Source organism: Cyprinodon variegatus, unplaced genomic scaffold, assembly GCF_000732505.1.
Source record: "Cyprinodon variegatus isolate N-32 unplaced genomic scaffold, C_variegatus-1.0 Scaffold22, whole genome shotgun sequence".
NCBI classification, from domain to species: Eukaryota; Metazoa; Chordata; class Actinopteri; order Cyprinodontiformes; family Cyprinodontidae; genus Cyprinodon; species Cyprinodon variegatus.
This window is the reverse complement of record NW_015150475.1, coordinates 979,667-992,891: the sequence shown is the minus strand read 5'-3', so window position 1 is coordinate 992,891 and position 13,225 is coordinate 979,667. Positions and strand designations below refer to the sequence as shown.

The window sequence follows — 13,225 nt, the reverse complement described above, 5'->3', positions numbered from 1 at the left end:
TCTGTCTGTCTGTCTGTCTGTCTGTCTGTCTGTCTATCTATCTATCTATCTATCTATCTTCCATCCATCCATCCATCCATCCATATTTAGATGGATGGATGGATGGATGGATGGATGGATGGATGGATTTAATTAACACAGTACTGTTAATCATCAAATAATTATTTATCCAAGGAAGTCCACCTGATTGAGTCACATCGGCCTTAAATCCCTTCAACTTCTTCAATATAGAAAGTCATTGTCTATTCAAATTGATTACTTGAATAGACAATGCTTCACATCCAGAGGTTAATGAACTGAGCTCCAATAAATGAAGTGTGTCCTTTGTGGGCAGCCTGACTCTCATGCACTGAGGAGACTGTGTCCCAGCTGGGAGTTAAATTGAATTAGCTCTGCCACTCCTAGCAGGTAGAGAGCAAACAGTGTACAGCTGTACCGCGGTAACAGCAACTAAAACTATTTTCTATTTGTTATTCAAAAAAACCTTTGGCAATTGGCCAAGCACACACACCCTTCATATGTACATATACTTTATAATCCTTAGCTTAAGTCAAGCTGAAATATTTAGGTGGTAACTTCACAGCTAAGAAGTTTTTTTGATGAAACAAGGCTGCATATTAGTCTGAAGCATGTATAATGTTCTTTCTGCAATAAAAAAATAGCATTTCTACTCTAATTATTGGAACTTTTATTCTCGGCAATGGTAGGTTTCCTTTAGTAAGGGTTGTTTGGTGTTTTTCATCTCTTTAATAAAAAGTAATCTACCCTGCTTTGTAAATTATGTCCTCATGTAAGAACACAGTCAACAAAACCCAGAACCTAAACATCCATCCATCAATCATCCCAGACCAAAAGTCCTTTAACTGACCCCCTGCATCATAACCAAAGGACTTTGAAATACTTCTGTCATGCAATAAATCACTGAATGGATCAGTACCAAAATACACTACAGACTTGTCAGTGTCAACCATTAGGATGCCTCAGGTCTTCTTGCTCAAACTGAATCTGCTTAACCAGAACCAAACATGGAGAAGCAACATTTAGTTATCATGCCCCACTTATCTGGTAGTTTCCTTGGTTCTTCTGAGAGGTTGGTTACACTGCTGAGCTAAATAACATAATGAGGGAATTCAGGCGTTAAGGGGAGGGAATGCATCTAGAAGTGGCAGGGTTGTGGCACTGGAGGGCTGGACTTAAACTCCCAGTTATAAACTATTACCTAAAATATCATTAGATTAAGTATTTAGTGGAACTTTTCTTTTTATGAGGCATTATTCTTTTCTCAGTGTTGTTTTTCTGGACTTCCATAGTTAGAATAAGATTATTGAAAGCCTTATAGTCAATAACAGTTTTCCCTTCCCAGCACCATGACACACCCACCACCAGAAAGCTCTATAGAACCAGTTCAGACCTGTAAGAGACCACCTGCCCAGAGCTGCCTGTGCCTCTTTGCACCAGAACATTATTTTCTATCTAAACCATCTTTTTAAAATACAAACCTAAGGGCAGTTTTAGGTAGACATTAACCAACCCTTGCTTGGACTGTAGGAGGAATCCAGAGAGAGAGCATGCAAGCTGAAAACAGGATTTAAACTGAGAGGCTTCTTGCTGAAAGGCAAAAGCAACACTAACTGCTGCATCGTGCGAAACAGAAGAATAATTCAATAAAAAAAATGCAATAAATAGAAGATAAAGGTTCTCTGGAGATACTGGAACACAAATAGAGTTTGTGATAAAAATCAGTGGGAAATATAATCAGCAAATGCTTCAGAGATTTGAGTGGACGGATTCTCCTTTTGTTGTTATCTAAGAAATGAGTTTTGGATGCAGCACTTTGAGAGAAATACATATATATTTTTTGTTAGTTATAGCTAACAAGTAATATTGTGATTATCTGAAAAGCTTATGTTTCCACTGCAGCTGTCTTCAGGGACATGTGATTCCATGAATCTCTGTTTTTTTGTGTGTTTTTCCACAGATCCTGGGTCTGGTCTTCTCTATGACAATGTTCTGCCAGACAGTGAAAGTAGAGACTTTCTATGCCTAGTGATCGACCCGTCTGCCCTTCGGCGTACTCGGATTGTTTCTCATCTGATAGGGACTCCAAACCCCAAACAACCCCCACCCCCCCAGCCTCGCGTCCTCCCTCTTCTTTGAAAAACTTTTTTTTTTCCCCAAGCTTGTCCTCTGTGTGACATTTGCTCCAGGATGTCACCAGTTCACAGTATTCCTGCTATCAACCAGCTCAGTGTTATCCCTTAGTCATGTTTTGCTCTGTGTTAAAAGCTAATTTTTGTGATATATTTTACTGAAAAGTATAACAAACCTGTATAAAACAATGTAACCCCTTTTTTAAATATGTGTATTGCTTAAATTATTTTAAGATTTGTTTGTGTTTTGAAAATAGGAGCTCCAGCTGAGAAAAGCGCACTGGGTTTAGTGCTGCAAATGCATGTCTCCTGCAATGATGTGAATTAAATGTTTTGAGTCGACGAATCAGCACACGTCATGTTTTAATTTCTAATGCAGGAGAAGCTGAACGTCTTTAATGTTCTGTTAAACCAGCGGCTGATAAACAAGAAGAATCTCATACATTTCTCAGGAAGCAGTGCTTAAAATACTAAATTCAGTCCCTCTGCTAAGACACTCCAGATTCATCAAAACATTTTGTAATTATCAGACTAATCAGGCATCAATTTGATACATTTAGTACACTTGCTCTGAATCCTTTGGTTTATTTATTAGCTGCATTTATATGGAGCATTAGGACTGCACCAAGTCTTAAGTCAAAGAATTTCAATGAGCCATGCAGTGGCAGGAGCCTTGGGACTGGCCTGGGGCAAATCTCCCCTCAGCACCAGTCACAGCCAAAATGACAGAGCCTCATCTGCAGTCTTTGAAGTCTCCTCCGGTCCTTTTTGTGACTTCTTAAGTTTCTTTTTTTATTTCCTATCTTAGGCCGTCAAGCATAATCCAGCAGCTGAAAACACCAGAGACGCTATTTGATTAAATTGGCCCATAGGAGAGAAAATGCTTTAGTGTTTTCTACTTCAGTTGAAAGTGTAGGTACTGCAGGTACTGGAACTCTTTCTGCATTTGTTAAGAGCTATCTTCAATAACTCTATATTTTAATGCCTCTAACTATATGGAGCTCAAAGAGCAGAAATACATATTTAATCAAAATACGGAAACTTTACTAATTTCACCCTAAAGTCAAGCAGAATATTTTAAGTCTTTTGGCAGAAATTATATAAGGAACATTCAAAAACTTTTACCACATTTAAAATAGTCAAATATGCACAAAAGTAAGGGAAAAAAGAAACTGTTTTGGGAGGATAAATTCCTCCAGAATAGGTTGCTGAACCCCCAGAGGGGAACCAAGGGCAACCAAGGAGGCAAAACATACAACAAAGTAATATTGAGTGCAGCAATAAATCAGATCTATGAATCCAGGAGGCAGAACAAAATTAAGACTCAGACATGACTCCAAACCCCACTCTGTTAGAAAAGTAGTTCTAGTAGAAAACAACAAAAGTGTTGTTTCCTTTCAGCTTGCTAAATCATATTCCACCAAAAATTGGATTCTGGTAAAAAGTAACATGAAAGAAAAAGGTGAATTTTGGGCTTTTTAAACTATTTTGAACTTGTAATTAATTTTAACAATGCTAAAGAGTTTAAACAATAGACGGCATCCATACAGAATTTGAATTCAACACTGTATTGTATGGAAAACAGTTTGTAACCACAGAACTGTCCAGGTAAGTTACCCTTGAACACAGATCACAAGATGCTGAAAATAAATACCCAAAAACCCCTAAAATGTGATCAAACATTTGATAACCTTGTGAAGTTGAACAGAGGGCACCGGCTGTTAAGCACAGAGGTGGGAGTGTCATTGTTTGGGGCAGTGGTTCCCAAACTTTTTATTTCTGGGCCCTTGAAAGCTCATCATTTTTAAATTTTACTTTAGGTTACGCGTTTATTTTCTACATACTCTTAAAGCATAAAATTTGACATGGTTATTTACTGTGTGCTACAATCAGGCATAAGTGATATTTTTTTTACTCAGATTTTATTGTCGTTGTAATGAAAATATTGATTGTAACTCTTTGATTTCTCTGTTCAGATTGTTTCATAAACTGATTCCTCTCACAGAAACATACTTTTGAATCACAAAACTACCACCTTTCAGGTGTAACTAGTTTAACTTCCCTAATTATTATTAAATTTGAAGTAGGGAAATCTCTAAAACATGCAGAACAGCAGCTGTTGAGGAATGAATTTGGACATGCCTACTTAACAATGTCAAAGGGACCCAAAACATTTCAGTTAATTCAGTAAGAATCAGCCAAACTAAGTGAATCAGAAATGACAAACCCTTGGGCAGGTAAAAGCCTGAATCCTGAACAAAGCCTGAAGTTATTTCTACAGCATTGGATAAAATTCGCTATTAGAGAGTAGGGTACATTTTTAGTTTGGAGATTTGTCCATCTTTTGTTTGGGTAAAAAGCTGTGGATTTTTAGATTGTTTTAGTGCAAATACATTAATTTATTTTCCAGAGGTGAAAAGAAAATGGCTGATATACATAATGGGATGTTCTAAAATCATCACGCCTGAGCTGATATGTATAATTTTTTAGCCTGTGTTGATTCTGGTAAAATAACAGTTGAATAGTTTTGCTAAAAGCCATTAATCGGATATAGATGAACATTAATTACATGTTGAGAGGTTAGAAACTTCTGACTGGCATGTTAAATGGACGTTAGAGGTTGAAACCTTATTCATCTCAACATGTATTTTTCACTAAGCATATGCACAAATTATCAGCCTTTCTTTCTTTTCATGGTTTCACCCAAAAGCGATTAAAGATTTGCAGGCATTAATTAGATACTTTTTTCCCTTTGAGCTTATATGGCTTCCTACTGGTTATCTGTTTATAAGAATGACCCGAAAAAACTGGACCTCCTGCTGGTTTTGCTTTAGGGAGTTTCCATTGAACCCAGTGATTAAGATGTAATTATACAGAGTATTATTATCACTAATGAAAAGAAATCATGCTGCATTATGAAATGTGGTAATATCTTCTTCATGATTGTTTTATACAGAAGTAAATGATCCTGCAAGAGGGGTTGTTATCAATATATCTTCTCTCCCAAGCTTGAAAATAATTTATCCTGTCAATTCTTGTAGATAAATAATTTTCAATTGAAACTATACTGCATTAAAACAGTCAATAACTATCCTTGTATGTGAGAAACCACGATAAAAAGGTACATTCTGGCCTATTTTACTTAGAAACATGGCCAGACTGAATGCAGGACCCGTGGGCAGCTATTTTCAAGTCTTCCCACAAACTTGATTAAGGTTTGGACTTTGACTGGACCATTCCACCACATAACTATTACAGTATCTGGTATGAGTTATTCAATAGCTCTATGGTTAAAGTCATTCTATTGAAACATAAAACTTTGTCCCAGTTTTTAGTGTTGTATGTTTCAGGTTAATTCTCTCTGATTTATCCACATAGATTTACTGCTTCTTCCCATCAGCTCAGACCAGTTTCCATCTCACTGCTCATGTTGAATATTCCCAAACCATGATGTCTCTAACCATGTTTTATAAGTCTAAATGTTTGGAGTAATGCATAGTGTTGATTTCTTTCCCCTATACTGTATACTTCCAACATTTTTCTACAGATTCTTATTAAAACACGTATAATTTTTCCCCTTTATTATATACTAATACGTTTCTAACAAATACCAAAAAGCTTTATATAGTTTTTACCAAAGCAATAAAACGAATTTTTTGTTGCATTAAATGTCAAACTGAAGAGGTAAAATTTGGACCTGAGATGCACATCTTTGGTGTTCCATGCACTATACAGCTTTGTTTCTGCAGAAATCTGACGTTCAAGTATTAATCAAGTCCTGCCTCCAACCTTAATCATTTTATCTGTCAGGAACACATGTGCCCACATCTGTCACTTACACAGCATGTTTTTGTTAAAGGAAACATCCGGTCAGCAAGGAATAACCAACGGGTCATTATTTATACATAAAACTAATAGGTTTGCAGTGATTTGATGAATTTAGTGTTAATCAGTAAAAAAATAAAACCATTTCTCGCTGCGATCACTGAGTCCAGAAGCGGCCATTTTTGCCCAGATATAGTAACACCTCACTCCTGACATTTTCCGGCATTGATTTCATGGTGCGGTAAGCCAGAGGCTTAACAAGCAAAATCAATGGGAGCTACTAGACACATCTGCAATCAACAATTATTTAACATTTCGAAAGGACTTCACCATTGAAATTGACAAGAGCTATAGCTAAACTAACAATACCCTCATGCATGTCAGTTGGATGATGGAATACATTGGGTAAAAGTGAAAAAAAAGTGTTATTTCACTTTTCCAATTCATGATCCACCATGGGTTTGTTGTTGGATTGCAAACTTGACGAGGGAGGATTTGCCATCAGACTTCTGGCCAGAGAAAAAAAAACGTCATTAATCTGTTAATCTCTGCTTCACATATTGCAATGGTTGTCGCAGTCATGTTTAATAGCGCGTTGTGACAAACATCAGGTAGGGCACTGGGACTTGCTCAACACCCAATACCACACCGTGACGTCACAAAGGTGGTACTAGTGCTCTTTGACAAACATAGATGTCTCCAGGAAAGCACATTCAAACAAAATTACTCTTAATTAAAAACACTTATCATTTATTGAAAAGTATGTAATAATTTTATACTTAAAGTACTTTCAAAAGTTTGTATTCTGAATGTGACTGAACTTTTCCTTTAAACGGAGACACAGAATCCTGCAACACATTACAGCCCTAATTTTTACACATCATATGATCAAATGAAGACAGGGAAGGCACCAGCATTACTGACAGAATGTCAAAGAAATGCAAATCTAACAGGTCAATAAAAAATTCAACACACTAGAGTAAAAAATAGATCCAAATGATAATGCAAGATCATAGCTGGATATATTCTGTTTTACATGTAGAAAAATCTGAATACACATGGTTCAGTCACAAAAAAGGGAAACAGAAGGGGATTATGGGTAGTAATCATCAGTTTTGTAAGACTAGAAAAAGAAAGATGCTTTCAGTGCCATTCATTTCTGTAACTTTTACAGCCGAAAAATAATTCCATTATGTTCCAATCTATACCTAATACCAAGGCAGCTCGCTCACATGGAGTCAGTTTGCACACATTGTTATTACACATTTCAATAGATAAACTCTTTGATTCTTTAACTGTATCTCAATACCAGCTATAAAGAGATACGTCTGCCCAGTTAAGGCTTCCCAAAGTCAGCATTACAAGCAATGTCATCTTTAGTCTTATGGCGGGCGATAAGATATTTCCCACAAAACTTTTTGACCGAAAGCTAAGCCACAGTTTGGTTTATGTTGCCTGTCACTGTGTCCTCTTCTTCTCAATAATTGCTCGGTTACAATGATCTACAGCAGGAAAAATAAACTATTCTGGTGGTGAAAATTATCCTTGAATGCCCAAAAAATAGATAATAGAGTAAAAAAGTATGAAAATGAAATAGAAAAGTACAAGCTGGCCTAAGGTATGGTTTCGAGACAATACAACCTGAGGATGAATGGGTTTCTGAACGTCTCTAATGGACACATGCTCTTATTACGCTCTCTGTACTAGCAGAACCCTTTTGAGGAGACACAAAAGAGGCAAAATTAGGTGCAAAGTGACTTTAGTGATGGAAAAAAAAAGACATGAAAAAGAATCACAAAATGCAATCTGAATATAGCAGAGTCATGCAAAATGAGCACAGAGACAAAAACCGTATCATTGAAAAAAGGTAAATAATTACATTGTTGTTTAAAGCTAGCATGCAGACGATGAACAATCAAATGCAGTTCGAATAGACTAGAGATGTGTATTGAAATTCCAAGGATGCAGCAAATTCACAAGATTGTGTCATACTATTAAAGATAATTACGGTGAGAAAATAGGTATTTGAGCACCCTGCTATTTTACAAGTTCTCCCAATTAGAAATCGATCCATCTCCAATGCTCTAACTGAGGGAAGGAGGTTGTTCCCCAAAATCTTGCTATACATGGCACTGGTCATCCTCTCCTTAATACAATGCAGTCGCTCTTTCCCATGTGCAGAAAAACACCCCCCAATCATGCTGCTACCACCCCCATGCTTCAAAGTAGGGATGGTGTTCTTGGGATGGTACTCATCATTCTTCTTCCTCCAAACACAATTAGTGGAATTATGATCAAAGAGTTCTATTTTGGTCTCATCTGACCACATGACTTTCTCCCATGACTCCTCCAGATCATCCAAATGGTCACTGCCAAACTTATGACGGGGTTTGACATGTGCCGGTTTAAGCAGGGGAACCTTCCGTGCCATGCATAATTTCAAACCATGACGTCTTAGTGTTTAACCAACAGTAAAGTTGGAAATGTTGGTCCCAGCTCTTTTCAGGTTATTGAACAGCTCCTCCAATCTAGTTCTGGGCTGATTTCTAACCTTTCTTAGGATCATTGAGACCCCATGAGGAGGGATCTTGCATGGAACCCAAGTGGAGGGAGATTGAAAGTCATGTTTAGCTTCTTCCATTTTGTAATGATTTATTCAAGTGGACCTTTTTTCACCAAGCTGCTTGGCAATTTTCTTTTCAAGCCTTTTGGAGGTGTGCAATTTTCTCTCTGGTGTCTTTGGACAGCACTTTGGTCTTGACCATGTTAGTAGTTGGATTCTTTCTGATTATTTGGGGTGGAAGGTGTCTTTAAGCAGCTAAATTCGGATAATATAACATTTTAAGGCAGACTAACAGGTTTTTGAGGGTCAGAAGTCTAGCTGATAGACAGGTGTTCAAACTACTTATTTGCAACTGTATCATACAAATATATTCTTAAAAAATCATATATTGTTATTTCTGACATTTTTTTAAGATTATGTCTCTCACAGTGGACATGCACCTGCGACCCAGCCTCTTGACCCAGATGACTTGGTTATAGACCTATATTCAATCTTCCTTTCTTACCTAAACTTCATTAGAAAATAGTTGCTAAAAAGTGTGATAACTTAGAAAAAAGTGTGACCACTTAGACCATAATGAACCTTCAATCTGGTTATAGAGCTCATAGCACTGAAACATTTCACCATTCTGCAGTTTTTGTCAGTTCAATCTCCAACGTTCTGCTCCCTCTGCTGTTTCTCATCATAGTAGCTTCATCTGGTATGTTCCTGTTTGGCTGTGACACCAGCCTGGAGAGAAATATTAGCTGTGCTACTGCCATCAAGCCTTTGTTTATAGAAGTTGGAGCTTGGCCTATTTTTCAGTGTAGTCCTGTTTCTATTTCTATGACTTACTGTATGTGCTCTCTTTCATCCTCTGGCAGCTGGCTCAGAGCTGGTCTTCCTGGTTGTTTCTTTCCTGGGTGAGGCCGCCTGTGGAGCTGGTTGACAAATGCCTCTCTGCTTCCATGCCCTCACACTAAGCCAGGTTCTGGTAGAAGTGTCTTCCTGTTTAAAGGGTTTTTTTTCTTTTCAATGACGCTACATGCTGGCTTGTTTTGAGGGATTTGCTGTCAGGTCAATGAGTTGATGCAAAACTGACATGACACTGATGTAATGTGTAAAGCAGGGAAGTAAATATTTTACATAAACAGAAGGTAAAAATCTGAAAATGTTTATGAATATTTGTAGCCTTTGCTACATAATTTCCTTAGATGCAATTTATTACAACATATTTTCATAAATCTGGTGTTTGTCCATGTATTATTTTTTTCAAGACCGTTTGTTATGTTCCATTTATGTCTTTCTTTAAAATTCCCATGTTCTCTATGTCCATGTCATGCAAAACCCAGACAATTCAAAGTTGAAGAGGATGTTGTTGGTGCAGGTTATGGGCCTTTCACTTCACAACACAATCTCTAATTGTTGACTTGCAAATGAACCTAATGGATTAATTAACAACCAGTATCACGTCAATTGCTTATTTTCAGCCATTCTGGAAACTTTTCAAGCATGAAGGTCCAGCCACAGAACATCAGTTTTCTAACCTCAAGATCTTCTAAGAGCAGAATTTGTAGTTCAATTGACCCAAACAAGTTATTGTTTCCCTCATCCCTCACCATGTTTTATTCTCAGTATTATGTTACTTTAAAATTATCTCTTGGTTTTCAGTCAGCAGTAATATTTCACACATTTTTCAAAACCATTCTTTCCCTTGTCAGACCATAGAATATCTTCCCAAAAGCTTTGGGGATCATTAAGTGCTTTTTTTTTTTTTTTTTGCAAATGTGGATAATGCCTTTGAGTTACCTTTCCTCAGCATTGATTAAGAACCTTCCAGTGGATGTAAGGGGAGTTTGCAAAGCTTGAGATGTTGTTTGGAGCTCTTTCATGTCCACCTGGATGACTCCTCATTTAGTCGTAGATGGCTTGCCACTCTTTGTAACGTTTAGTGAATACTTGTTGAGGACCCACATGCAGAGCTGAAGAGGCAGAGAAGATTTCTTGCAATATTTAATGAAGAAGTAAAATTACAGAAGCCATAATCCAGAACCTATCAACAAGAAACTCAGGAACAAAAACTTGGAGATACTAGGGAGGAATAAACCCGAGGAATGAAGCATTGAATGGAATCCGGCAAACAGTAACTGCAGAGGAGAAGTATATATGCCCAAACAGAACAAAGAATTGGGAGCAGGTGTGGACAGAAGGATCTAAAAGAAGCTAGGGGAAAGGAGACTGGCACAAGGAGGCAACAGAGTTAAAAAGGTATATACAAAGGTGCTCAAATGCAGCCAGAAAACAACTAAAATGACACAAAATGGAAATGAAACCAATGACTCAGAAAACACCGAATGACATAAATCAAATTGTAACTGAAAACTCAAAAAGAAAACATAAACAGAACCAAAAAGAATCATGAGACTCTGAGGAAAATCCACCACTGTTGTATGTTGAAGTAATCCTCTCAAACATTAAAGATCTGAAAGACAATCATCTGTTTTTGTGTGTAATTTTTATGTATTTAAATATGATGTGTTGCTTTTTGAGATCTTTTTACCAACCTTATGGTTCTGTTGTAGTAAGATATTGAGTCTTCAGGTCTAGTAGGAATCACCGCTGGTTGTACCAGCTTTGCTGTGAACCCACCTTCTTTAAAATTGTTCAGTCACAATCAAATGGTAAAAGGGTGGAACTACTGCAGGCTTTTTTTGTCACATCAACCACTCAAAGTATTCTACACTTTGAGCACCAAGGAATGTGCACCCATTCATACATCAATAGAGGTAGGTGACTGCCTTGCCTAGAGGCACATGGACATGTGGCAAAAGAACCAATTACTACTTCCCTGATAGAGCAAACCTTGACTCTAAATAAATATTGATCTGAAAAGTGCAAGTTAAACTTTTACATGGGGTCATCTATATCTATAAAGCTATTTTGCTAAATAATCGGTAGGACAATTTTAGTAACCAGTCTTAAGATTAAGGCTGTAGTTTGATGGTGTAGCTTGACTAAAGTTTCCTTATCTGTGTTCAGGCTCATTTGATGTGACACCAATTTCATGGACAGAGTGGAAACAAAAACGTCTCGTTCTTCAAATCACATCAACAACCCCAAAATAGCCTCCCAACTCTCAAAAGTGTGTGCATCAATCATGAAACAATCATGAAAGATATCACAGAGAGCTCTGGCTTATGAACTGCAGCTGTTTACATCACAACAAACCCCTCTCCAAACCCTGACTCCTGCTCTCATCCCTGCGTTGCTTCTCAAATTCACTTCACTGCTCCAGCCGATGTCTGTTTCCTTTCCACACTGTCTTATGCATTATTTACAGGCGTGTTCGCAGGCTTTCTGCCCATCTTGTGCTTGATCAATAAAACATTCTTCTGCTCTTGCTTCCTCACCTCTCCATCCTCAAATCGTTCTACAACCCAAACGGGAGCTCATGCCCGACAGATAAAGCTGCGTGGATAGATGGCCCTTTCAAACTGGGAGAAATGGTTTTAATCTAGCTCTCTGTCAGCATGTGGTTTGATTTAATTTGGGGAGACACGCCGTCTGAGTGTTTACACCCATTTTAGGCTTTTCACTAAAACACATCAAAAATATGCTGAAAACTCCTAAAAGTTATGTACAGTGTGACCCAATATGAGGTGGAAGCACTGCACAGAATATTAAATTAACCAGTAATCTCTAACAGTGTCAGGTTCAGCAAATGCTGTAAAAAAGGGAGAATAAATTGAGCTTTTAAGATTTTTTACAAATCTAAAAGGTATTTAATTAGATCCAAAAGACTTGACTAAATTAAACGACATATTCTTTCACCTTTACTGTCGATTCCATGCTGCTAATACTTCATTTGCATTCATATTATGACCTTTGTTCATGGAGGAAAGGTAAACCTGACAAATCTGTTCATTTTTTAAACTTCATATGATGGTAATGAAATCCACCCAGGGGGTATTTTATAGCTAAATGAAAACGGCCATCTATCACCAGTAAGGCTGGCATTTTAAATTCCTTCCATCAGAATAGAGCTGAAACTGAAGAAAAACTCTGTTAAGAGTCCATTTATTGTAATAGGAGGCCTGACTATAACAATCAAAAACACATTTAACGTTATTATTAAACATCGAGGGGAAGCCATAATTATCTGCTAAAAATGCCTCCATATTTCCCTTCAATTATCATTTTGAAATCTTGCTGCAGGGATTCGATGATGCAAATTTAGATTTGATTGGGCAGTCCATCCACATTAATTCAGAGGGAACTATAAAAGTAGGATATGAATGACATATTCATTTATAACTAGTCGCTTAAACTTAATTAACATAAAACTGAATGAGTCAGTGAGGAGATTTTTTATGCAGGTTCAGATAAGACAGATTTTTCTGTCTTAGTATGTTGGTTCCTACTAATAGAATATAATCATAAATAGCAACACAGAACTTTCTACTTAAATGTAAAGTAGGAAAGACCTGGTTTTATGTAAGCTCCACTCCATCACTGCTAGAAGAGACGTTCTTGGTGCTTCCTCTTTTTAGAGCCATCTGTTTTTCTCTCATTTCTTTTTGAAGCAAACCTCTTCGCGGGAAGAGCAATGTCAGACAGATAACTTTTAAAAAATGACTGCTCTGTATATAAAACCAGCAGTTAATTTGTTGTGTTGAGGTAAATATGTCATGGCTCTCTGGAAAATGAG

General features: G+C 37.2%; 1 protein-coding gene across 1 annotated transcript in view; it reads left to right on the top strand.

The window, feature by feature from the left end:
• Positions 1-2,641, top strand: part of tspan4 (tetraspanin 4) — a 169,284-nt gene extending 166,643 nt beyond the window's left edge. The window contains exon 7 of the mRNA XM_015391053.1: positions 1,979-2,641. Coding sequence (XP_015246539.1) covers positions 1,979-2,047 — 69 coding nt within the window. The 3' untranslated portion in view covers positions 2,048-2,641. The remainder of the gene's footprint in view (positions 1-1,978) is intronic.
• Positions 2,642-13,225: the final 10,584 nt, after the last annotated feature.